General features: G+C 53.3%; 8 protein-coding genes across 8 annotated transcripts; 6 read left to right on the top strand and 2 right to left on the bottom strand.

The window, feature by feature from the left end:
* Positions 1-71: 71 nt before the first annotated feature.
* Positions 72-1,369, bottom strand: PG998_000811 (tRNA-dihydrouridine(20) synthase; the record flags this gene model as incomplete). The annotated part of the gene is made up of 2 exons (XM_066867629.1): positions 72-1,171; positions 1,228-1,369. 2 exons carry the CDS (start codon positions 1,367-1,369, stop codon positions 72-74), a joined length of 1,242 nt encoding a protein of 413 aa, XP_066736044.1.
* Positions 1,370-2,494: 1,125 nt separating this feature from the next.
* Positions 2,495-3,674, top strand: PG998_000810 (inorganic pyrophosphatase; the record flags this gene model as incomplete). The annotated part of the gene is made up of 5 exons (XM_066867628.1): positions 2,495-2,671; positions 2,761-2,880; positions 2,972-3,315; positions 3,373-3,456; positions 3,533-3,674. The coding sequence occupies 5 exons, from the start codon at positions 2,495-2,497 to the stop codon at positions 3,672-3,674; spliced, it is 867 nt and encodes a 288-aa protein (XP_066736043.1).
* Positions 3,675-4,491: 817 nt separating this feature from the next.
* On the bottom strand, positions 4,492-7,006 carry PG998_000809 (uncharacterized protein; the record flags this gene model as incomplete). Its single annotated transcript, XM_066867627.1, has 3 exons — positions 4,492-6,471; positions 6,527-6,739; positions 6,800-7,006. The coding sequence occupies 3 exons, from the start codon at positions 7,004-7,006 to the stop codon at positions 4,492-4,494; spliced, it is 2,400 nt and encodes a 799-aa protein (XP_066736042.1).
* A 2,690-nt stretch (positions 7,007-9,696) lies between these two features.
* Positions 9,697-16,183, top strand: PG998_000808 (Ion transport protein-domain-containing protein; the record flags this gene model as incomplete). Its single annotated transcript, XM_066867626.1, has 5 exons — positions 9,697-10,588; positions 10,750-11,351; positions 11,407-13,779; positions 13,847-15,702; positions 15,769-16,183. The coding sequence occupies 5 exons, from the start codon at positions 9,697-9,699 to the stop codon at positions 16,181-16,183; spliced, it is 6,138 nt and encodes a 2,045-aa protein (XP_066736041.1).
* Positions 16,184-18,376: 2,193 nt separating this feature from the next.
* On the top strand, positions 18,377-18,670 carry PG998_000807 (calcium channel subunit cch1 protein; the record flags this gene model as incomplete). Its single annotated transcript, XM_066867625.1, has 1 exon — positions 18,377-18,670. The coding sequence occupies one exon, from the start codon at positions 18,377-18,379 to the stop codon at positions 18,668-18,670; it is 294 nt and encodes a 97-aa protein (XP_066736040.1).
* Positions 18,671-19,588: 918 nt separating this feature from the next.
* PG998_000806 (uncharacterized protein) lies at positions 19,589-21,508 on the top strand (the record flags this gene model as incomplete). Its single annotated transcript, XM_066867624.1, has 4 exons — positions 19,589-19,771; positions 19,852-19,904; positions 19,977-20,997; positions 21,074-21,508. 4 exons carry the CDS (start codon positions 19,589-19,591, stop codon positions 21,506-21,508), a joined length of 1,692 nt encoding a protein of 563 aa, XP_066736039.1.
* A 779-nt stretch (positions 21,509-22,287) lies between these two features.
* On the top strand, positions 22,288-22,635 carry PG998_000805 (uncharacterized protein; the record flags this gene model as incomplete). Its single annotated transcript, XM_066867623.1, has 1 exon — positions 22,288-22,635. The coding sequence occupies one exon, from the start codon at positions 22,288-22,290 to the stop codon at positions 22,633-22,635; it is 348 nt and encodes a 115-aa protein (XP_066736038.1).
* Positions 22,636-23,581: 946 nt separating this feature from the next.
* On the top strand, positions 23,582-24,106 carry PG998_000804 (uncharacterized protein; the record flags this gene model as incomplete). Its single annotated transcript, XM_066867622.1, has 1 exon — positions 23,582-24,106. One exon carries the CDS (start codon positions 23,582-23,584, stop codon positions 24,104-24,106), a length of 525 nt encoding a protein of 174 aa, XP_066736037.1.
* Positions 24,107-24,369: the final 263 nt, after the last annotated feature.

The following is a 24,369-nucleotide window of genomic DNA, read 5'->3' as shown; positions in this document are numbered from 1 at the left end:
ATCTAAACCCAACTCCTTCAAATGCTCGCCAATATGTACGCCATGTAATGCATTGTTTCCTTGTGGGCTGCCTAGGCAGAGATCGCAGCGCCCTCTGCTTTCTCCGGCTGCACCTGGGTAGCCGTGACACCCCGTGCCGACAGGGGTGTCTTGGCTTGCGAGCGGAATTCAGCCTTTTGTCCACCTGCTGCCATTGCTGTCTTATTACCCGACTTCTTCTCCGGCTTCTTGGGGCCTTCCGGATCGATTTCAAGCTTGTTGTCGACATCGCGAGCCCGCTCCAGAAGATGCTCCAAACCGAGCATCTCGCAGACCTTCGTGTAGCTCTTGCACGCGCTGATGAGCTTGTACTCGGGTTGCTTGCCTGGAACCAACTGGCAAAGCAGGTACTTGGTGTTGCCGAACTTGTTTTCAACGTCCATGCAGCCCTGCAGGTACTGCTCTACGACCTCTCTCCAGGGCGCAACACCTCCGTCGGTCTTGGCCCGGAAGCAGCTCGAGTTCTTCTCGGCGCAAGTTGCAATCATGGCTCCGTCGGTGCCATATTCCTTCATCAAAGCCAAAGCGTGGTCGCGGGTTTCCACATCCCCGTTCATCACGCATGCGACACCGGCCTCGTGGCAAATATTGGCCACCATGCGCAGCTGCCCACGGATGGCGCGCTCTCGAGGGCGCATAGGGGTCGTGCGGCAGTGGACAGTCAAGCCGGTGATGCCAGTGGCGACAAGTTTGCGAACCAAAGCCTCCGTCTCCTCCGCTGTTTCGAGTATCCTGATCTTGACGCTTATTCCGATTTCATGTACGGATCCCACTTTCTCGACCAAGGCTTTCAGTATGGAAACAAGGAGGTCCGGAGTTTTGAGCAGGCCGGCACCCATGCCGCAGTGCACACTGAATGGCTTGGGGCACCCGGCGTTCACATCAATTCCAGCGACATCGGCAGCCACCAGCTTTGCGGCCTCGACGGCGAGTTCGGGGTTCGCAGTGCCCATTTGGAAGATGAGTTTCTGTCCCTCTCTTTCTGGGTGCATCTGGAAGATGGCGTTTTCTTTGGCATCAGCAGGAGGCTGCTTCCCGCCCTGATGGGGTTTCCGCGTCCACATGATGGTCTTGGTGTCGTCGTGAACCTTGCGGGTGGTGCCGATCATGGCTTTGTCCACGGTTTCGGGGCCTGCATGCGCATGGACTGTCAGCCGCGAAACCCAGAGTTTTTCACAAGGTACTCACCCCATACCAGGTCGGCGCCATAGTGTAGGGCCAAAAGCCGCGACGGCAACTCGCCGGAGCGCACCATGGGCGCGAGGACGACTTTGCCGCGATAGTCGACTCCCCGGCGGGGAATAGGAACCTTCTTGATTTCGGTCGCCATGATGCTTCTCATAAGTCGGCTGAGAAAGGACATGGCACGGAAGAGGGATTCGGGATGGTGGCAAGCGTGGATGCAAACTCTTGTGTTTCCCGACTGTCTATCCTCGAATTACTGGTTACTCACGATTCCCAGCGGGGCGGATCTGTCTTATCTAATCGGCCAACCCCACTAAGCGCCACCTGTCTGTAGGCGGTATACCTACATGCGTATGTAGCTAGGTAGGTACTGCATCTCAGTCTCAGGTCCCGAGTACTGCCCGAGTATCTACATATCCGGACAGTCCACTGTTTAGATTCTCTGGCCATCTTCTATAAGCCGTACCAGATACCGTGCGACAAAATGGCACCCCGTCCTCGCCAGCGAAGCGATGCCACACACTGGCTGTTGCCGGGCGTGCCTGTGCGCTGTACCTCTAGAAGAAACTAGACGGGCATTAGCACGAGAACTACCCGAACCATGCACCATGGGTGTCTGATTGGCTCCGTACGGTCGTCGATGTACGGTCGGGTAGGGGTTCGACGAGCTTCTTGAGGTTCAATCTGTTGAAGTCGTCTTCCGTTCATCCAGCCACTGCCTACTACGTAGGAGAAAAGGGACATCGAGACTTGCCGTCAGTCGGTTCCGTTCCTGTAGCCGGTTGCTGTTGCTCACACCCCCTCGCCGTGATCATATTTTATATATCTCCCCCCTCCCTGTTATGTTGTCGTTTCAAGCCTCCCTATTCCGTCGCCAGACACCGCTGCAAACAGTCCGGTTTTCGCACCGGCCCTCGAAATCCAAATCCAAATCTCTACTGCCTCTCGATCTGCAGCAGCGCCAGTGCCACGCCCGGGCCAATCACACCATCGCAGCCTCCAAGCTGGCCGACCAATCCCCTAGCAAACAGGGCCAGCGTACCCGTACCCCTCCCCTCCTTCCCGCTCTAGCAGCGTAATCCCCTCCGCTACCCATTTTCGTCACAACAATTCTGCAGACGCTCCATCGTTGTTGTTGTCTTCTTCTACTTCCTCATCCTCCGTCAAAATAGCCTCTCAACGCTCCGCCCAGATAGCTCGTCATCTTTCGAGCTCAGCGCCAGTATCAATTGATCAGAAGCTTCACCGTCCTAGTGACCCCTCCGCCACCATGGCCTACTCCGTCCGCAAGGTCGCGGCTCCCAACACCTTGGAGCACCGCGTCTACGTCGAGAAGGATGGCGTCCCCGTCTCCCCCTTCCACGACATCCCTCTCTACGCCGACCAGGAGAAGGGCATCCTGAACATGGTTGTCGAGATCCCCCGCTGGACCAACGCCAAGCTCGAGGTTCGTCGTCTCCTACATTCCGCCGCCTCCCCGCCCCAACAAATTGCTGCGTGCATCACCGCTTTACTGACACTGGTCCTACCGACTAGATCTCCAAGGAGGAGCTTCTCAACCCCATCAAGCAGGACATCAAGAAGGGCAAGCTTCGCTACGTCCGCAACTGCTTCCCCCACAAGGGTTACCTGTGGAACTACGGCGCCTTCCCCCAGGTTAGTTTACCTCTCCCCTCTCTCTGTCACCCACGAATCTCCGAACACGGTAGACCCGAATTGATCTCTGACGGCGACCCACACTTCACAGACTTGGGAGGACCCCAACGCCATTCACCCCGAGACCAAGGCCAAGGGTGACAACGATCCTCTCGATGTTTGCGAAATCGGCGAGCTCGTTGGCTACGTCGGCCAGGTCAAGCAGGTCAAGGTTCTCGGTGTCATGGCTCTGCTCGACGAGGAGGAGACCGACTGGAAGGTCATCGTTGTCGACGTCAACGACCCCCTCGCCCCCAAGCTGAACGACGTCGAGGACGTCGAGCGCCACCTGCCCGGCCTTCTCCGTGCCACCAACGAGTGGTTCCGTATCTACAAGATCCCCGACGGAAAGCCCGAGAACCAGTTCGCCTTCACCGGCGAGTGCAAGAACAAGGAGTACGTCTAGGCTACCTCTCCCCTCTCGATATACCAGTTACTAACTTCGCTTGACAGGTACGCTTTCGATGTCATTCGCGAGTGCGGTGAGGCCTGGGAGAGACTCATCACCGGCAAGACCCCTGCTGGCGGCGTTTCCACGTAAGTTTTCCAAGAATAATCCTCTTTACACGATACTAGACGAATCATCGAACCATGCTAACACTTATCCGCACAGCACCAACCTGACTGCTGCCAACTCCCCTAGCCGTATCAGCCAGGATCAGCTGCCTCCTCTGCCCTCCAACCAGGAGCTTCCCGCCGAGAAGATTGACGCTTCCATCGATAAGTGGTTCTTCATCAGCGGTGCTGCTGCTTAAATGTCGTATACGCTTTGGAAACTGATAGACAAAAGAAATCCTTGTGGCGTTTTACCAACGCTTGGAGATGGGGTACAAGTGGTCACTTGAAACACCCTGGTGTCAATAGAGAGCGCTCCTTTCACCCCTATCCATATCGTTGCACAAAAATACAATTCACTGCATATTTTAAACCCCGGAATTATACTCCTCTCACGCCAGTATCCATGCCAATGATTATCCAATAACATGCTCTTCGATGAGCTTCATGATGGAAATGAAAATAAATAAATAAATAAATAAATAAATAAATAAATAAATAAATAAATAAATGGGCGGGCATCACGTCCCACACCCCTCGGGAGGTTGGAGCGGCTTCGCCGCCATCTAGACATCAAAGAATACAACAGCAACCATGGTCGAAAATATGAGTCGCTGTCTAAGTTCACACACAGTATTTAAAGGTGGCCACATATTGGTACTTGTTACCGAATGACAATACATTGTACTGAAGTCTATTGCGTAAGGCATTGATCCCTTCATACTCTTGATGTACGCCCTGCTGTCCAGATGGGCACGCAATCATTCACTCAATCCCAAGTGAAAACGAGTCGGCTTTCCACGCAATGAACATCAAATGTCCTCTCTATCTGCTGTAACCAGTGCGCCTCTAACATGCATGCACATCGACAACAACCACATACCGGTAACCTCGGTATGTCCTATATATATAACTACAAAGCTGATGCGCAATATCATACGCCGAAAAGAGAACAAAAGTCGCAATATTTGGGGCTTCATGCCCCTATTCTCTCCATGGCTCTCTCTCTCTGCCTGTCTACAAACCCCCAGCAGCGCCTCTAGGGTGCTGTGGAGTTGGGGAGGCTGGGCGGGCAGGCTCCGACGACTTGACGGGGGGCGTATTGATTTGCTGCTTAGGCGACGGGGACAGCGAAGTGGACGGCGGATATATAGCGGGCGCGGGCGTGGAATGGATGCCATTGCTCGATTTCGCGGACTGGGGCGGTGGCGAGCGCTTCTTCTGGGGCGACAGGCCGTTCTGCGAGGGTGGAAGTGTCGGCGTCGAGACGCGCGGGCTGGAGCTGGGACAGGTCGCTTTCAGTTGCGGCGTTGAGAGACCGGCAGGGATGCTGCTGGTGCTTTGTCCGGACGAGAAGGATACCGACGGCGTAGAGAGCGTGGGCAGGCTGTTTGCGGCGGCCTCCAGGGGTTGTTTAAGGGGCGAGTCCGATCTCGCAGGAACAGAAGGGACAGTCACATCCGCATGAGGGGGCATGCTGGATGATACTGGGGCAGTGCCATTAGGCTTGGGAGATACGTGGAATAGCCCCTTAGGTGGGAGGTTGCCCTGATTGATAGACGAATACGCCCGAGACTTATTGGGAGACTGCTGCGGAGGCGAAAGCTGCGGGTGCGGCGAAGAGAAAGGATTCTCACCAATATGAAAGGGTGACGGAGGGAGTATTGACGGTACCTGGCTTGCTGGCTTGACTGGGATAATAGGTACTGCTTTCATTTGTTGCTTGGAGCCTTGTTGCAGTTGTGTACCATTAAGGGGAGACAAATCGGGCTTCGCCAAGCCTTTCTGAGTTATCTCAACCACCAGTTGTTGCGGCGTGCTCTCGGTCTGCTTGGTGGAAGCTGGAGAGGATGAAGGTTCGTCTTGGTTCTTCACCTTGAGCTTGATAGTAGTTTGTTTGGGGTTCGTGCCCTTGTTCTTGCAAGCACCGCAGATGAAGTGGAAGTCAGCGCGGTCAGCTTCTTTCTTACTGACGCCTGCACATTTGCTGTGCTGCCACACGTTGCACTGCTCGCAAGCTATACTGTGGGTGCCATCGTCAACTTGGCCGTACATTCCGCAGACGCAGTCAAACGTCCATTCTTCTTCATCTTCAAGCTCCTTCAGTGCCTGCTTGTTTCTGTCGATCTCGGCTTGGAGACGACGTTCTGATAAGCGACCAGTGCCTGAGCTCAGGTTTCTGCTGTCTTCAGACAATTGCGCAAGCTCTTCCTCATGTTGAATGCGTTTTGCTTCGCGCTCTTTGAGTCGGTTCTCCCGAGACACGAGCCTGCTGTCGCGCTCTTTTTCTATCTTGAGACGCTTCTGCTCTTCCTTCTTCGCAACCAAGGCTTCGCGGCGGTACCTCTCCGCTTCCTCTCGGGTTTGCTGCTCTTGTTTCTGCTGTTCAGCCTTGTTGGCAATGCGACTTGAGCGCTTGGCATGCGCCAGCTTCTCCATATTGAGTAACTCTCTCTCTCGAGCAAGGGCCTTCCTCTTTCGTGATTCCTCATGCTTCTCAAGGATGGGAACGAGCCCCTCCTCAATGCGATCTCGCAGAATCTTTTCGTTCTCGTCACGCGTTTTGCGCATGGTGGCCAAGAAAGCTTGCACATCTGGCAGACTAACGGCGATGCACTCCCACTTGGCGCCACCAAGACCATCGTCTTCAGGTTCGGGGGCTTCCTCGGCCTCAGAGACAGGACCCTCTTCATCCTCCGCGTCAGCAGCAGTAGATCTTGATACGCGGCGTCTCTTAGCAGCTCTGGACGCGGCAGCCTTTGCCTTCTTCGTATTCTTCTTGGGCTTCCAAGTATTGTTGCTGCCTTGGGGCGGAGCATCTGTCATGCGATATAGACGGTCATCGTCAAGCAGGAAGTATGTGCGATCGTCGCTGTCCCATCCGTAAGGTTCGATTCTCCACTCGGTTTGATCGTGGACGCGCTGTTCGTCCATCTTCTCGCGGATTCGCTCAGGATGTAACATCACCCACTGGGTCAATTTGTGAAGCACACGAAGCTACACCGTCAGGTCAGTCGGGTTGCCATGGTTGCCTGCTGCAATGGCGACTTACCTTGATTAGAATATCAAAGTCGTGGAATTTGTTGGGCTGTTCCTCCGTCCCGAAGGGGTTATGCTCTGGGTCTTTGGCGACATACTGGCGCCTTGTGTACTCGTCGAACAGGTCGGGGGTCAAACCGCGATGTGACGAAACGAACTTCAGCAGGCAAAGGCCTATATCGACGAGGACAGTGGAATGCGACTTGAGGCATTCAGTTTCTAGAACCTACACAGATACTGTCAGTTGCTAGACGTAGGCCAATTGCATCCATGTGCCGACACTCACGTCAATGTCAATACTGTCATCAATCTTGACCACCTTGCCGAATAGATATATCCATTGAAATAGGTTGGCGAACTGCCACATGTTCCGGATGCGATGCAACAGCGACGCCTCTTTGGACTGGTCGGGATTGGATGCCAATGCTGCTGGAGCTGGAGAATCGGCATCGGGTTCTGCATCGCGCAAAGTGCGCTTCCTCGACGAGACCATCTTGAACAGTTGCGACAAGCAGCCGTGGCTGATGATGGTGTGCGCGGGCAAGTTGGATGGGACAAGGTTGCTAGTGACTTCGCGGTAGCAGGGGGGTCGCGAGATGTCGTCAGGTCAAGGGAGATGCGATAGAGATGATGAAATCATGGGTGCAACGGCAAACAAGTGACGGGTCCAAGGATATTTGCCGGCCTCGTAGTGTCCGTTTCTGTGCACCGATGGGTATTCAAGTAGTATGAATATGTGCAAAAAATGAAGTGACTGTAAGGTTTGAGGCTTTGGTTGATGTTGGTATTTTTGTGTTCAAGGCACGTTCCGTAAAGCTTGCAAACGCGTTTGGTCATTCCTCCATTAAACCGCTAGAAAAACGCGCCGCCGTGAATCCGACAATTGATTACGGCATTAGCTAATAAGGCACCCCGGTAAGTTTACATAACTATAACCGCCTGCTTGACTTGCATCTTGAACAATCAAATCACAGAGCAGAGCAGGATTGTCACGTGCAGGTTTACATTGCCAATTATAGCAGAGGCATACATATGCCACACCCATGCGTACCTATTTGTTGCGCTCTCCTTTTGACTAGACCACTTCTTCTAACCTTTTAGGTGAAATTGGATCACGATACCTGGACACCCTTACGGCAGGAAACTCTAAAGGCAGGCAGCTAAGGAGAGCCTGTACTAGAATGCCGACTTTCCAATGCCACAATCAGTAAGGAATATTCCATGGTGGATATTCATGATCTCGAGAGTCCTCCTATTCATCGTCGTTGAAGCACTCTCCTCGTCCTGGGAAGGCATCCATTTCGGAATAGTTCAGACGCGCCGCGATTGCTGCTCTTTAACAGCTCCTAAGGTTTTTATTATTCCTCCGACACTTGAACTATGTATTGGGCATAGAGCATAGATAAATGTGTATTCTAAGGGCTTGCTCTAGTTGTACTAAATGTGTATAGATGATCCGCTTTGTGTAGGAATTGGCATGGCAGACAGATTGGCAATCTAGATCGATCTCTTTAGCACTTCTGGCGGCATTCTGATGGGTGGTAGCAATAATGATTGTGGTTTGCCTAGCATCTACATTGAAACGCGTTGGAACTTACACGGGTGCATTGGACGCGCGAGTCTAATGTTCAGGAAGGTTAAAGCAACAGCACAAGATCAATCAGCCTTCGCATTCATCGTGGTTTTCAGGAGGACCCCATCTGCCAGAAACAGACAACCTATCGTTTCAGGACCCCCATGCCAGTGTTTGAACATATGCCGTGATGGCGGACCGCGGGAATTCTGGTAGGTTTTTGTGACGTGTTCCGGGTGTCTCGCGTCTACTCCGTACGTCTCCCCCACAACGACAAGTATTAAAGATTATCTGCAACGCAACGCGCAATCGTCCTTCTTCTTTAAATTACTTGACCCAATTGCGAAGTCGGTCTGCTTCCATCCATTCACTCACAGTTCGGCTAGTCGGCATTGGTCAGATGTCCAGACCCGACAAGCCGAGTTGTTCTATCAAAACAACAACTTGGGCAACGAAGCTGCCAGGGGGGACGGGGGATGGAAGATGGGCGCAGTAGAACCCGTCTTGGCAGGTTGGTTCTGTTTCGCGCCATGAAGAACGCTGTAAACCTAGACCAGACGCCAGACCCGGGGTCTGGTTTGGATGGATGGCGCAAACGAAGTGGGCAATGCCTACTTGTCGACCCCAATTTGTTCGTGTTTGTCATTTGTGTACTTATAAGTTCGAGCCAAGAGCCTAGAGCCCTGAGGCTGAGCTGGCCTTATGTACGTATGCATGTATGTATGCATGTATGTATGTAGAGCTGATCCAGGGGCGTCCCAAGTCTTGCGGACGATGACCGTTGGTTTGCTTTTCTAGTGCAGCTGGCAGCTGGGTAGTGGGCGAGTGGCTAGTACTAGAAGAGCATGGCCGCATTTTCCCCAGCCAGGGTGTCTTGGAGTGGCCCCCAGCACGTTTTAGTATGGCCCAGTAATGGATGTGTCGGAGGTCGCGCAATGGGGGCTTGACGGCACCTCGCAGCGCACGGGCGGAGGACCACAGGGGCGGATCAACTGTTGGTCACTGTCCCCTTGGGTTGGATTGGATGCCTCTTGCGCGCCCCCAATCGCATCCAAGTAGTCCAAGTGCCGTCGAGTCTGACATCTGAAATCACCTTCACATCAGCCAAACAGAACGGAACCTGCCTATAGTCCATGCACTAAAGGAATTGGGACTTCTATCCCGCCAACCACGGAACCCAATCCTGCGACGAGTCCCAGCCAGAAGATCCAAGACCGTTTGTTGTTGACAAGACAGAGAGTTGGTCCTTGTTGAACAACGGGCCCCTCGAACCCTCGTTTCTGTCCCTCGCTTTCTCGCCTCTTCCGATCCAGACTAGCGCGACGACGACGACGACGACGACGACGACGACGTCGACGGTGACAGTGACGACAGCGACATCGACAATCCTGACGACAGCGTGCGAAACCCACCGTATTGGACTTTGGCCAACACTATATTCTGGAAAGGCGTAACCCGCGATTCGACTGGCCCTTTACTCTCGCTTCCTCGTGATGCTCTTTGTATTCTTCTAAATTATTAATTGCCATTGCGCTCGCGCATTGCGCTTGGCCATATTGCCTAGACCACTCGCTCAATTTTTCATGTGGCCGCGAGAGACATAAATCATCATGTCATCACAGCATCCGCAACAGGGCCCCCCGTCGCCACAGTCGATACCGTTACAAAATCTGGCAAGATCTCCAGGCGAGCAAGATCAAGATGTAGCAGGACGGGCGACGGGCGCCGCGGCCACAGCGGGCTCACAGCCATTCCAAAGGATATCTCCGCCCCCGATGCAGAGGCATGGCGATTTGCCCGGACTCTCGACATATTGGGGACAGCCACAGGTTGCGCAGCAAGAGTCTGGTGCTCACCCCGTTGGGCACGTTGGCTCAACCCCAAGCTCTCCCATAGACCCTGCAGCTCTTCAGTTTGCCCTGCCTCCGGACATATACCCGCCTCAGCCGTCGCCTGGACAGCTCTCGCCTGGACAGCCCTCGCCTGGACAATTCTCGCCGAATTCGCTAAACCCTTATGCCATGCAGACGTCATACTACGAAGAGCCTTCAAATGGTGACTACTTCGACTCAGATCGCGCGCCTCTCACATCTGGCGCGCAGCCAATTTCTGGTGCACTTGGTACTCCGCCGACCGAGGCTCACCCGCGAAGTAGTTTCCAGACTGTGTCGGATCTGGATGGGCCGCAGTCACCCAAGCCCCGAGATACCAAGATGCTGGGCTTCGACCTGGGTCCGGATTTTGAATCTAATAAGCATCGAAGCTTTGGCAACTCCCTGACGCCAACGGATCACCGACTTTCGCGGTCCCCCGGGACTGCTTTGTACCGAGCTGGGTCAATTGTTAGGGCCATGTCCCAACGTGTGGTCAACATTAGTGGCGAGGCAGAAACCCTGGAACAACAGCAGCAGAGACGGTCGCGTTCTAGATCCCCCAGCGCGGATGGCCGCAGATCCCAACTCCCGAGTGATTTTGGGGGGACACGTCGTATCAATCTCAAGTGTACCCAACAACACCACTTGAGAAAGCTGGAGACCGGTTCACCTTTGCTCCGGAGCCCCCGATGGCCCCTAGGAGGCCTATGCCAAACCCGCTCAAAGGACGTTCACTCGGTATCTTTTCCCCGGACAATCCCATTAGAAAGAGACTCTGTGATGTTTTAGTCAATCCCTATATGGAGCCGTTCATTCTCATTCTGATAGTGCTGCAAACGATCTTGCTGGCAGTTGAGGCGGCCCCCAACGTCCATGAAGAGGGAAATCATCGACCCGACAAATGGGGTGGCAATACAATTGACTGGGCTATGCTGGTCCTGTTCGTCATTTTCACCATAGAGCTCATCGCTCGCATCATTGTATCGGGGTTTGTACTCAATGCGACTGAATACAGTACCATTGATCGAGGCAAGGGTGTGCGGAAAGTTGTGGCCGAGAGATATGAGGCTGTCTTCAAGCCACAACGGCAGAAGTCGGTTAAATCCCCCAGGGAAGACTCATTTGGTCCTCACACGTTTGCCCGCTCATTTACAATGATGCACGGACAGAGACTGCCGGAAACAGTGGAAGAAGCACAGCGGATGCAACTGGCTCGGAGGGCCTTCTTACGCCACGGATTCAATCGACTGGATTTCGTTGCGGTGGTTTCTTTCTGGATCACTTTTGTTTTGAGCATCACTGGCCTAGAGGCGGAGCACCACGTCTGGATCTTTCGAATGCTAAGCTGTCTCAGGATTGTCAGGCTGCTTGCTCTTACAAATGGTACCTCTGTAAGTCGAAGTCCCTCCCCCTCGATGCAGACTGACTCCGCTAACACGGCTCTAGATTATCCTACGAAGTCTCAAGAAGGCGACGCCACTGCTCCTCAGGGTATCTTTTCTTATTCTGTTCTTCTGGATTCTATTTGCTATCATTGGTATCCAGAGTTTCAAAACCAGCTTGAGCCGGCAATGCGTCTGGGTAAACCCGGAAGACCCCGACAACCTGACCGCGGCCTACACTAACGATGAGGTTTTCTGTGGTGGATTCCTAGATCCAAATAATGGATCAGATATGCCTTGGGTGCGAATGCAAAATGACAACCTTTCGGATCGCATCTGGGGCACCTCGCATCCCAAGGGCTATATTTGTCCCAAGGGCTCACTGTGTCTACTGCAGGAAAGCCCCTTTAACAATACTGTCAACTTCGACAACATTTACCATTCGCTGGAACTGGTTTTTGTTTTGATGAGCGCAAACACGTGGTCTGATCTGATGTATTGGACCACCAATTCGGACTATTTGACGTCTGCGCTTTTCTTTGGGGCTGGCATCATGATCATGATGTTGTGGATGACCAACTTGCTAATCGCTGTCATCACATCCTCTTTCCAAGTCATTCGAGAGGAAAGCAAGTCGAGTGCTTTCACCTCTAGCCAAGACCCCTTTTTAGCTGCTGCGCCAGACCAAGACCGCTTGCAACGCACATCGACCTTGCAGAAGTTATACGACAAGACCTCGCTCATTTGGGTGGTCATAATTACGTTTGATCTGCTTGCGCAGGCGTGGCGGAGCTCTAGGATGCCCGAAAGCCGAGCGACGTTCATCCACGTCGTCGAAATCATCGTCACGGTCCTCTTGGACATCGAGATTATCATTCGTATTGCTGCCAACTGGAGAGGTTTCCACAGGAACTCACGCAACTTGTTCGATCTCTTCCTCGCAGTAGCCACAACCGTCATCATTCTCCCTCCAATCTTCAACTCGGGTCAAACATACGCATGGCTCAGTGCCTTCCAGATCCTTAGGATCTATCGCGTGGTTTTGGCCATTCCTATCACACGAAAGCTGATTTTACTGGTTCTGGGAAATGCTGCCGGTATTGCGAACCTGATGCTTTTTGTGTTTCTTATCACATTCATTATGGCCATATTTGCCGTGCAGATATTCCGCGGCGAATTGCCAATGTACAAAGATGGCGAGCTCAACAGGATATCATTCTACAACATCTACAATGCCTTTCTGGGTATGTATCAGATTCTGTCTAGTGAGAACTGGACAGAGATACTGTATAATGTTACTGCCTACACGACCGATAAGAGGACCTCCTGGTACGGCTCAATGTTCTTGATCGGGTGGTTTATTCTTGCCTTCTTCATCTTGGTCAACATGTTTATTGCTGTCATCCAGGAGAATTTCGATGTCTCGGAGGACGAGAAACGGTTGGAACAAGTGAAGGCCTTCTTGCAACGGAAAGAGCTCGGGAACAACCAGAGCAATCTAGCCCTGTCAACAATCTTCACCTTTGGCAAGACTCGGAGGAAGAAAGACCCACTAGATTATGGACCTGCTACCATGGAAATGCTCCTGAAAGATGCCGTTGTCCGAGAGTTTCTCGACGATAGCCTGGATCCGTTGCAGCAGACTTCCACTGATGGACAGGCGGCACACCACGGTGCAGGCACTGGAGACGTCCGCCCTGGGCTGCTCTCTGGCATATGGGGCAGGTTGCGCGACGTGTTCATAAGCAAGGACCCAAATCCCTTTTACTCCAACATCCGTTTCAATGGGCCAAACGACACACTAGACCCTCGACAGATGGCTCGTGAGGCGGTGTCTGCTACATCGGCTCGGCGTAAGGCACAACGAGAATACCTTGCTCGGCATCCAACATATAACAATGCTCTTTATATTTTCACGCCCAAGAACCCCATCAGGCGCATGTGTCAAAGACTGGTCGGGCCAGGAAGAGGAAATGAGAGGTTCGATGGCGTGGAGCCAAATAAAATCGCGTGGTATACATTCTCAGCCTTTATATACGCCGCTATTGTTGCAATGGTGCTTCTTGCCTGTGTCACTACTCCGCTGTACCAGAAGGAGTACTTCGCGACACACGAACCCAAGTTCAGCAATTGGTTCGTCTGGGTCGATATGGGCTTTGCTGTGATCTTTAGCGTCGAGGCGGTCATCAAGATTGTGGCAGACGGGCTCTTCTTCACTCCAAATGCCTACTTTCGCAGTTCCTGGGGCTTGATTGATGCGGTTGTGCTGATCACACTTTGGATTAATGTCATCACTCTTTTGGCCCAAGACGGAGCCGTCTCTAGAGCTGTTGGTGCCTTCAAAGCTCTGCGAGCTCTTCGTCTGCTCAATATTAGCGACACTGCGAGAGAGACTTTCCATTCTCTTGTTATTGCCAGCATCTGGAAGATTCTTGGAGTAGGTTGTCCTTGTTCGAGTGCAATCCACAGACTTATTTTGTTCTTCTGCTAACATACTTACTCAGGCTGCGTTTGTGTCCATTTCTCTCTTGATTCCCTTTGCTATATACGCTCTGAATCTATTCAACGGTTTGCTCGTCACATGCAACGATGGCGATGTTGGCAACCTCTCTGAATGCTTCGGCGAATTCGAAGCATCCCCGTTCAACGACGACTGGCCCATGCTCGCGCCTCGCCTCGCCGACAATCCCTTCTACAGTTTCGATGACTTCGGCTCTTCGCTATTCATCCTCTTCCAAATTGTCTCCCAGGAAGGTTGGACGGATGTATCGTTCTCTGTTCAAGCAATTACTGGCCGGGGCGAACAGCCTAGCGACCTCTCAGCTCCAGGAAATGCCATGTTTCTCGTCGTCTTCAACATCCTCGCTACGGTTTTCGTTCTGACTCTCTTCATTTCCATATTCATGAGGAACTATACGGAACAAACAGGTGTCGCCTTCTTGACTGCTGAGCAAAGAGCATGGCTCGAACTGCGCAAGCTTCTCAGGCAAATCTCGCCGTCAAAAAGCTCATATGATGATTCTGAGAAGAAGTGGAAGAAGTGGTGTCACAAGCGGGCAATTGAGAAACGCGGCAAATGGTACACAGCGATCACCGGCGTGCTTGTGTTTCATCTGGTTCTCTTGATGGCCGAATTCGAACCTGAACCAATGTGGTGGACACGGACAAGGGACATACTATTCCTGGTCTTCACATTCACCTATATTGCGAATATCGTCATTCGTATTGTCGGTCTTGGCTGGGCACGGTTCAGAAGAAGCTCGTGGGACTTGTTCTCCCTTATCGCTGTTACTGGTGCCCTAGCCACATCTTTCCTCCTCGAGAGCAATCCGACCCATGACACTTACAATCAGCTACACAAGTTCTTCCTGGTAGGCATTGTCCTTCTACTGATTCCTCGAAACGACGCACTGGATCAGCTGTTCAAGACAGCTGCGGCTAGTCTGACGACAATCGTGAACCTGCTGGCTACGTGGCTAGTATTTTTCTTGGTCTTCGCGATAGCCTTCACCCAGACGTTCAGTCTCACCAAGTTTGGCACCGGGCATGATGCGAACCTGAACTTCCGGACCGTACCCAAGGCCTTGATCATGTTGTTCCGCATGAGTACAGGAGAAGGCTGGAACGAAATCATGGAAAACTTTGCCACCATCGAGACACCGTTCTGTGTTGATACCGGAGACTTCTTCACCAGCGACTGTGGCAGCACGGCTTGGGCCCGGGGTCTATTTATCGGGTGGAACATTGTCAGCATGTATCTCTTTGTCAACTTGTTCATCTCTCTCATCTACGAGAGTTTTTCCTATGTCTATCAGCGTTCTAGCGGGCTGCCTAGCGTGGACCGAGACGAAATCCGACGGTTCAAGGAGGCATGGCGCAGCGTGGATCCAGCCGGCACGGGTTTCATCAGCAAAGAGCAATTCCCCAGGCTACTAGGGGAGCTTTCGGGCATCTTTACGATGCGCGTCTACGACCAAGAAGACTCTGTCCGGTCCATACTTGAGGACGTCCGCAATGATCCCTCGCAGGCCAGGCACACCTCCATTGCTTCAGGCGCGGCATCCACGAGTGCCTGGGGAGTCGACATTGGCAAGCTCAATGACAGACTGAATAAGATTGACGTCCAGGAGGTTCGAAACCGCCGGCGCCGGTTCAATGTCTTCTTTGAAGAAGTCATGGTTTCTGCGGATCCAGACAGGGGCATCTCCTTCACCACTGTGCTGATGATTTTGGCGCACTACAACATCATCAGTGACAGCAAGAGCCTGAGGCTGGAGGAATTCCTCCGGCGCCGTGCCCGCCTCCAGCGCGTGGAAGAAGAAGTTCGCCGAAGAGTCGTGCTTGGGTTCTTCGACACACTGTAAAGTTTTCATCGGGCTCTGCCATCGCTTGTTTTCTTTATGTGGTTGCTGATGATATTTTCTAGCTACTGGGCACGCAAGTTCAAGCGACACATCGCCAAGAAGAAGCTGGGGAGAATGACGGCAGTTCCACAGCTAGACGTTCCTGATATCTTTGTAGAAGACGAAAACCAGCGGCTCCACCCGCCGCAGCGCTCTACGCTGGCTGTGACGCCGCGAAGGCCGAGCCAGTCATCCGAGTTCCTGGGTGCCTCGAATGCTGCGCGCCCACTGCACAATAGTTGGAACTCCAGCGCGGGCACGGGATATGACAGCAGTTCTGCGCACCCCTTGAGCGAGCCGCGCGCAGCCCCTCGATGCCAAGACACAACACACAGATGTCTGCCTTCAGCTTCGAACTACAGGAGCCTGGAACATCGTCGGCCGGGAACAGCAGGCGCGGCAGCTCCGTCAGTCCCGCGCAGGTACGCGAGTTGCTAGATGACTCGGTATGGGTGGAGAGCATCCGGCGTAGCGCGACGATCCGCAAATCCGTCCGTAAAACGGACTGGAGCGCATACTAGGGTTAGAAGGGGGAGGGGGGTTAAGGAACAGGAAAGCAAGGCCGATTCTTACGATTACAAATGAATGCATAGCAGGCGCAAAAGGGGTGTTTCTTGGATGGTTATCCTTTTTATATTTGACCCGCAAACGATTCAGGTTCGAACAGGTTATAGCAACCGACCGACTACGTTCACGGGACTTGGACGGATGAAAGATGTATGCATATAGAGATTAGTTTACGATACGATACCACCATAGCAGTAGGGGAAGGAAGAAGGGGGCTCGGCCATGTGCATTGTTCATTTAGGCCAGCGAAATAGTTCTTGTAGCAGAGGGAGCGCTCTGTCTTTGAATGTAAATAACACTACCCATCAAGCGGCTTTGTAACTGGTTTCACACGAGATTATATCAGCCAAGCTCTTGGGGGGTTTGGGGGTTCGGAAACAGCATGAAGTGTGGTGGCTCATCTGTATGCAGCCGGGAGATTCTATTTTGGTCAGGCAGGCCCCTGGCACCTGGAGCTTGAGGAAGGGCAATGATAAGCGACCAGGAGCAGGAGAGCAGGCAAGCATTTTGGAGGTTGATTCATAAAGCAGCTAGTAGCGCACTGAAGCAAGAAGCAAGGAGCAAGGAAGCAAGGAGCAAGCAGCCGTGAAACGACAGGCCGGAGGCTTTGCCTGAACCTGCGACCCTCGATTCCCACACTTGGGCCGAGTGGGGTTGTATTGTCTGGAATTGAGTGTCGCGGGATCCCTGCCGACCATCATACCTGCAGCAGCAACTCCTGGAACGAATGGGACAGACACGAGCTGCACTCCGGCTCTCGACTGACTGCCCTGACACTTGCTGTCCTTGTCCTGCCCGTGGCCATCTCGAAGAGAACCACGACGAGATGCAAGGCGTCGCGCACATGCATGCGTGATGCACTTGTTTTGGGTCCAAGAACAATCCGATCAGGCCCCAAAATCTTGGATGAGAACTAACGGCACGCCATCCCGCCCGCCATGGTACATTTCCCACTGCGGGCTCGGCTCTCCACTCCTCCCAGCAACGACTGTTACATCCTTGATACGACTCGTGAACAGCAGGACGGAAATGCCAGGGAGGGCTTGTTTCACCCCTTCTCCTCTGGCTTTTTTTTTTTTTTTTTTTTTTTTCTTCCTCTTTCTCTCTCTCTCTCTCTCTCTCTCTGGGATCTCGGGTCTGTGTATTTTGGGATACACAGGCAGGCTACCAGGATTTCTGACGAACGGCAGAAGTAGGCCAGAACAGACGAAGAGGATGAACGTATGCTAAAACCCTGGGACGCAACCGGACGCCTGGTTGTCTCGTTCACCCGGCTGTCCATGACAAGCTGCCACTAGTGTTGCATAATCCCAATTTCGCGTCGGATGGATCCCCCTGGGACAGACAGGCCCTGAGAAGTTCGGACCTGGAGGCAGGACTGGAGGATCTACTCCCACCATCGCCCCATAATGCCCCATCGCATTCTTCACCCAGAGTGCCATCCTCTTGATCGGCCGTTCTAGTTGCGGCTTCCACGCAACCTCGACCCCTCGACCCCTCGACCCCTGTCCTGTCAGGTCAAGCGTTGGAGGTCTGTTCAGTAGTCTGTTGTTGCGGTGTCTTGCCGGTGCCCTGCCGCTCCCAGCTCCTGCTCCGCTCCCTGCTCCGCTCCCTGCCACTTACACCACGCCTGCGTCCAGCCTCAATGCCTTCGGGCCACCTCCCACAGACTTCAATAAGTATCCGGGCTTGGTCTCTTATCCTGGCCGCCGTTTCTTCTTTCTTCTGATCAGACTCTCACGTGTGGTGTCCCGCTTCCTTCTCTCTTAACGCAGTCGACCTGTTTTATCAAGTCGTCCTCATCGGCCACTTGACTCTTTCCCCTGCTCTATTCTATCATCTCTGGTCAGAATAGATCGTCCTATCTTTCAGTCAACTGACTTCGATCTACGCATCCAACGACATTCGCTCTTCAATCAACCCTTTGACTTCTACAAACCCCCCAGGCTGAGCCTCTTTTTACCCGCGACTTAATACCCTCTCGGCCATCTCATCGCCCTAGTCAACATCAACTTCTCCGTCGCCGTTTCTACAGCAAGACCAAACAAATACCCATCCGCCAAGATGCAGTCTCCATCCCGATTCCAGACCATCCGCTCCCGCTTCTCTCCCACGGGGATCCGCACGAGCTTCCGCCGGGCCTCGTCGGCCTCGTCGCGGTCATCCAGCTCGCGCAACTCGTTTGTGTCCAGCGCCTCCAGCACCCCCACAGAGACCATCAACAGCGTCATGTTCCGACAGCCCTCGATCCTCTTCATGGAGGAGGAGAAGAAGGACCACGGCTCCGAGCTTGGCCTCCTGGAGCCGAGACCCATCGTCTACTGGGGCGGCATGGAGGAGCGCATGGGCTCTTTCTAAGCCCTTGCTGCCACCTCAGCACCAACGAGTTTTGCGCACCGACGGAGCCAAAGCTTGACGGCCAACCTCTAGGCTTTACAGAGAGAGGCATAGTTCTTAACTTTTATTATTCTACAACGACCCGCTGGATGGAGGTATTTTGGTGAAGCGGGCATTTGGTACTGCAGGAAGAGATGGAGGGCCCTGGACTTGGTTCGCCGATGATTCAGGCACGACATGACGGAGACAGATAGTCCTCCAATGAGCGCGCACACGCACACACACACACACATACAAACATGTGCGCGCACACACTTTTATGGAATCTGATGGATGATTGCACACGCAATTTTTGGATACGCGACAGGAATGGCAGCCCGGTCACACTTTGGACCCTAGGGCGAATGGCGCTCAGGAGAATTTGCCCTCCTTGCTAGGGACCGCCGCCAACGACTTGGACCGGCTGACGGTTTTATTTTTGGGACCTTCAAGAGACAGACAACTGATTGAATACAAAAATCGGTGTTGGCTTGTTTTCGGACAGTCACACTTCAACCCCCCAACTCTAAGATGCTTGCTCAATGACTCCCTCACGTGAATAAATAAGTAAGTCGGGTTCCTGGAAGCATGCTTTCTACCCAAATGAACATTCCCTCGAGTCAGGTTGATGTTCTACGGGAGAGTCTAGGCGACTCGTTAGTCATGCACTGCATGTACTTGGCTGCTTGGCTGCCGACCCGAGCACCGCCGACCGGGTTGTCTCTCCACAGTCCTGCCGCTACCTGCACCTTTTCCCACCTTTCCCCAACGCCGCTCCCGGCTACATGACTACTGTTAGCCCGGCTTCGGCCGCCAACTGATTCGGCTCCACAGGTACATGAGGTGACACATGTCAAATTCCCGGACACGCGGCCGGATACGCACCCATTCACGTGCGCCATGGACGGGTGTGATGGTGAAGAAGAGACGGTGGAGCTGGTGGAGGCGGCCCGCGAAGAGGAAGGCCGTCGTCCAGTCGAACAGCTACCGATCAACCCGGGCTTGACTAGAGCGCAGGCTATCAGGCTGTACGTGAGTCATGCCTTCTCGGCCTGGAATGCGCGTGGCTATGAGTTCGCTGCTGTAAGTCACACCACCACCGCTGCCAAGGCGAAGGTCTTTGCGATGCGGGATAATGGACCATGTTAACGATGCCCGGCTAGATACTATTCACGGCTGCCGCATATCCAGATACACTGGTGGCGGCGGCGTTGCGGTAAGCTCCGGGCGGTATTGACAGGTGTTGCAACCCAGAAGATAGGCGGCGCGCTCATCCGATCTTTTATAGCATGATCGTCATATACCTGGCCATGATCATCTTGTCCGGCTCTATGGGGGCTTGGGTCCAGAACGCGCCCGACCGCCTAAGGACCCTCTTGGCCACCATCATCGCCAACCGCGCCTCTGTCATTGTTGGCTCCCTCTTCTGGCTCTTGATCCTGAGCCAAGAGGACCTGGTGAAAAAGGAGACACTGTTGGTCCTCCCCAAGAATGACACCCTCAAGCACATGACATTTGCAGTTGCTGTGACGTTCGGCATCATCGAGCGCCTGAGCTCATCCGGCAACCTCATCTCCATGGAGAGGGACTGGGTCGTCACGGTCGCTGCGCCTCCCGGACATCCTTACGATCTGACGCATCTCAATGCCGTGATGCGACGGATCGATCTGGTGTGCAAGCTAATCTCTCCCATATTTATCTCCGTCGTTATATCAGCCACGGACTCGGTGCGAATAGGGGTCATCTACTCGGCCCTGACCAGTCTGGTCAGCATTCCGATCGAGACCGCGTCAGCAAAAGGGGTATGGAACAGCAGCCCGGTGCTCCGCGTCCCCAAGACGAAGAAGAAACCCACTGAGAATGCCTCGGTGCCGGCTCCAGCTCACTCTGTGCCTTGGACCAGCCACATTCGTCAGTTTCTCGGGGGCTTCGAGATGTACTTTTCCACCACGGTTTGGGTGCCCTCTGTCGCCCTTGCTTTGCTGCACTTCAACATGATGACATGGAGAGCCACATTCGTCACATACTTGATCAATGTCGGCTACACGCTGCCTGCCATCACCATAGCCCGAGCCGTCGGCTCCATCTTCGAGATCTCTAGCACGGTGGCTACCCCTCTCGGGATCCAGTACATGGGCAAGGCGTACCACAAGCATCAAGGTCTGGGCGGCGAGGACGACAGAGAACTGGAGGTCGGACTGATTGATGAGGCCGACGATGAGCAGCAGCGCCAAGTCGCCGACGGCCGGACAGTGGTTGGTCTGCAACGCTTTGGTCTGTGGGGTGTCAGTTGGCAAGTACTGAACCTCGTAAGTAGAAACATCACTGACAGCAACACCCAAATGCGGTGGTGTGATGTCCTATGTATAGCTAACATGGTATCAGGCCCCCGTAGTCGTTGCTCTGTGGGCCATCTCCTCGTCGAGAGAGGACAAACAGGAGATGATGTCCTCGTCTGGGTCCGCAAACCCACCAGATTGGCGCTGGAGCCTGATGATATTCGGGTTCCTCTCCTGCTCCCGCTTCGGGGTCTGGGTGTTCGACCTGACCACGCAGCAGTTGACACAGGTCCTCGTCCCTGCGCACCAGAGATCCACGTTCGCCGGCGTCGAGACGTCCGTCGTCAACGTCTTCGAGATCCTCGGAGCGGGAGCGGCGATTTCCTTCCCTCGGACGGAGCAGTTCAGGTGGTTGTCGCTGGCGAGCTTCGTGGCGGTGACGGTCGGCTGGCTAATGTATGCAGGATGGGTCAGGGAGCAACGGGGCCATCTGCTGCACTGGGAGAAGCTGGGCGTATGGAGTAGAAATTCATGGCGGTGATTATTGCCAGTATTCCTCAAGTGGCCTACAGAACACACATCGGCAAGGAACTCTTTACATCCTCGCAACCCCGTTTTCTCTTTCATCGCAAAGTATTTTGCCACACCGACATGGATGGCTATCAGAATGGCACGAATAGTAACGACCGGCACACGATATGTATCGATATATATACCACGAGGGTCACGTTCAAGCCGGAGCCGGCGAGAGGAGCACGGAAAGCCAGTAAACAGTAGCCAAGCAGGAACAGAAAGATTGAACTGCTCCTGGAGTACATGTCACCTACTGATGTACCCAGTAGAATCTGATTTGGTGATCCATCCTTCTAAGGAACCAAACCCTCTAAACCAGAACACGACACCAGCTTTTCCATTCGACCATAGAACAGCCGGTTTCACTTCTTCCTCGCCGTCACCATCGCGGCCAACAAACCATCCAACATACGAAAATCATCATCCCGTTGCCGCCGTTCTGCTTGAAAAGTGAAGCAGTACCATTGTTGCTGTTAAAATCCGCCACTGTTCTTGTCAAGTTCTCCAAACCCTCCTCATACGTTCCTTGGTTTTTCTTCATCTTCTCTTGCAACAATCGCAATTCAGATCCGAGTTGGCATTGAAAATCACAGCCAGCCACAAGTTACGCCATCCTGGCAGCCAGGTGAGCAAGTCCTCTTGCATATTTGCATCAGCAATACCCAAACCCTGTTCGCGAGATAATAAAAAACAGCATTGCTAACTATAATGACCACTAGGATGTCGTTGATAAGTAGAATCATCTCCATGCGAGATGCCGATCGACCGCGGAAGTCCCGCGCTACCAGTCAGAAGCAATACGCCCTCGCATGTGAGCTCATGCAAGATGATTCCGATTCATGCTACGCAGATGATGAGTACTGCTCGGATGACGAACTCCTTATCTTTTCTTCATCGTCCGAAAGCAGCATCGAACAGGGCGATGATAGCTGCGAGGTTGGGCACGAAACGAACCGACTGAACATCATCGAAGATTACTTCAACGACCCAATGCCCTCATCCCAAGGCGCGGGCAACACACCTCAGGAAGACGACCCTCCTGTCATGAAACTCACCCTTGTTGGTCAGTTCGGGGGTGCAACGACTGCCCAGTAACAGCCCTAAAGATGGCTATGTTGCCGACAAGGACTATCTTTCACTAATACTCGACGAGAGCATCGCTCTCCGCAACGGTTACTTGGTTGAGCATAACGACAACGAGTGGGAGTCAGATGACTGGGCTTCTGCTTCCGCCAGCTCTGCCGACATGTGGAAATTCGAGTTTGAGACAACCGAAGAGGGAGAGTATACAGCAGTCAATGTCTGTTGAATCACCTACCACGACACTTGTGATTGCACACGGTGTGGGTGGAGGTGAAGGGTATGGAGATGCAGACTCTTCATCTTTCCCTTCCACTTGGCTACACGGTTTAGAGAAACGGATGGCGAAAGACGGAGCAATTGTCCCTGTCAGATTCATGTGCATCAGTCACCTTTGCTGCAGGACAGAAAGGTAGAGCAGAAAGTAACATGCTGAGCCATCTGGCCGTTGTGGCAGCAGTTGGACTGTGACGGAGATGAGTTTTAGGTGGTAACCACCCTTGATATTCTGCGGAAAGGGGACCGGATAGGATTTGATTCTGCTAATCTTCTCGGTCATTCGTACTAGGTACAAGGGTTGGTCAGATGGTAATGATAATGGTAATGAGCTGATGTTATGTGCGTCACATCTTGACATACACAATCGATGTTGTTTCCCCGGTGTCCCAACGCTTTCCTACCAAGTCACTGTAGTAGTATTATGTGAACTCAACCGTATCTGTTGCACAAATAGCAGAATTCTTCAGCATTACCCAGTGTCTATGCAGGCTGCGATTGTGCCCTTGCGATTACTACATCCTGCCTCGCGGCGTCTTTCCTGCATTGTCTTACTCTTGATACCCCCGAAAATCGGCCACACTACAGCCCATATACCAGATCACCGAACAAGTTCTAGCAGATTTCCCCCTTAAGCTACGTCAGCCACCGAGACATTCTTCCAACGTCCAAGACTTCTCTCGAAATGCCCAAGCAGCGAGACCCCCACTCCCCAAGCAAGCCAGTCCCAGCCTCTTGGTGGTTCCTCACCGGCGGCGTCGGCCCGTCCCCGCGCACCCAAGCCGGCTTCCACCGCCTGGCCTCAGAGCGCAAAGCCGCCTACCGCGCCGAGGTCACATACATGAGAGAACGCAAAGAGGCGGAGCAGGCCCGCGAGGACGCCTTCGCCAGACTAGAAGAGGAACACGTCCCCCCTGGGCGGCGGCAGAAATTGGGCAGGAAACAGCTCATGGAGAAGTTCGGCCCCAATTCCGGCGTCAAGGCGGGCAGGGGCGCGTTGACGATGGCCACATCTGGAAGCTCGTCCAAACCCCAAGCAGAAGTATCAGCTGGTACTAGTAGCGAGCAAGCACCTACTGCAGTCGACACAGAGGCCGCCGACGCAGGAGGCGACAATGCAAGAGCTGAAGACACAGGAGCTGATGGGGCTGCCGCAGCAGATGAAGATACACCCGGCGATGGTACCAACAATGGAAACGCTGCCGATTGATGTTTGGCTTGCCAACCGTTCGGCCATCTCAGGGTATGCGAACAGCATCAGACATGGAATGAGTAGTTGAGAAGCACCCCAGGAACACAAGGGATAGGCACTGCAAGGAGAAAGCGAGGGAGAGAGTAAGATCATGCAATACGCCGAATTTTATTTGTCCATTCGTCCATAAACCGTACTCTAGGTCCAACAAGTCACATGAATGTACACATCACACATTCCCTTCCAAGTCCCTCATCCCCATGCAGCCGACCGCACCTATC

Source organism: Apiospora kogelbergensis (genome assembly GCF_038363985.1).
Source record: "Apiospora kogelbergensis strain CBS 113332 chromosome Unknown utg000001l_segment0_segment0, whole genome shotgun sequence".
NCBI classification, from domain to species: domain Eukaryota; kingdom Fungi; phylum Ascomycota; class Sordariomycetes; order Amphisphaeriales; family Apiosporaceae; genus Apiospora; species Apiospora kogelbergensis.
The sequence above is the reverse complement of the archived record's forward strand: the minus strand, read 5'-3'. Positions and strand labels throughout refer to the sequence as shown.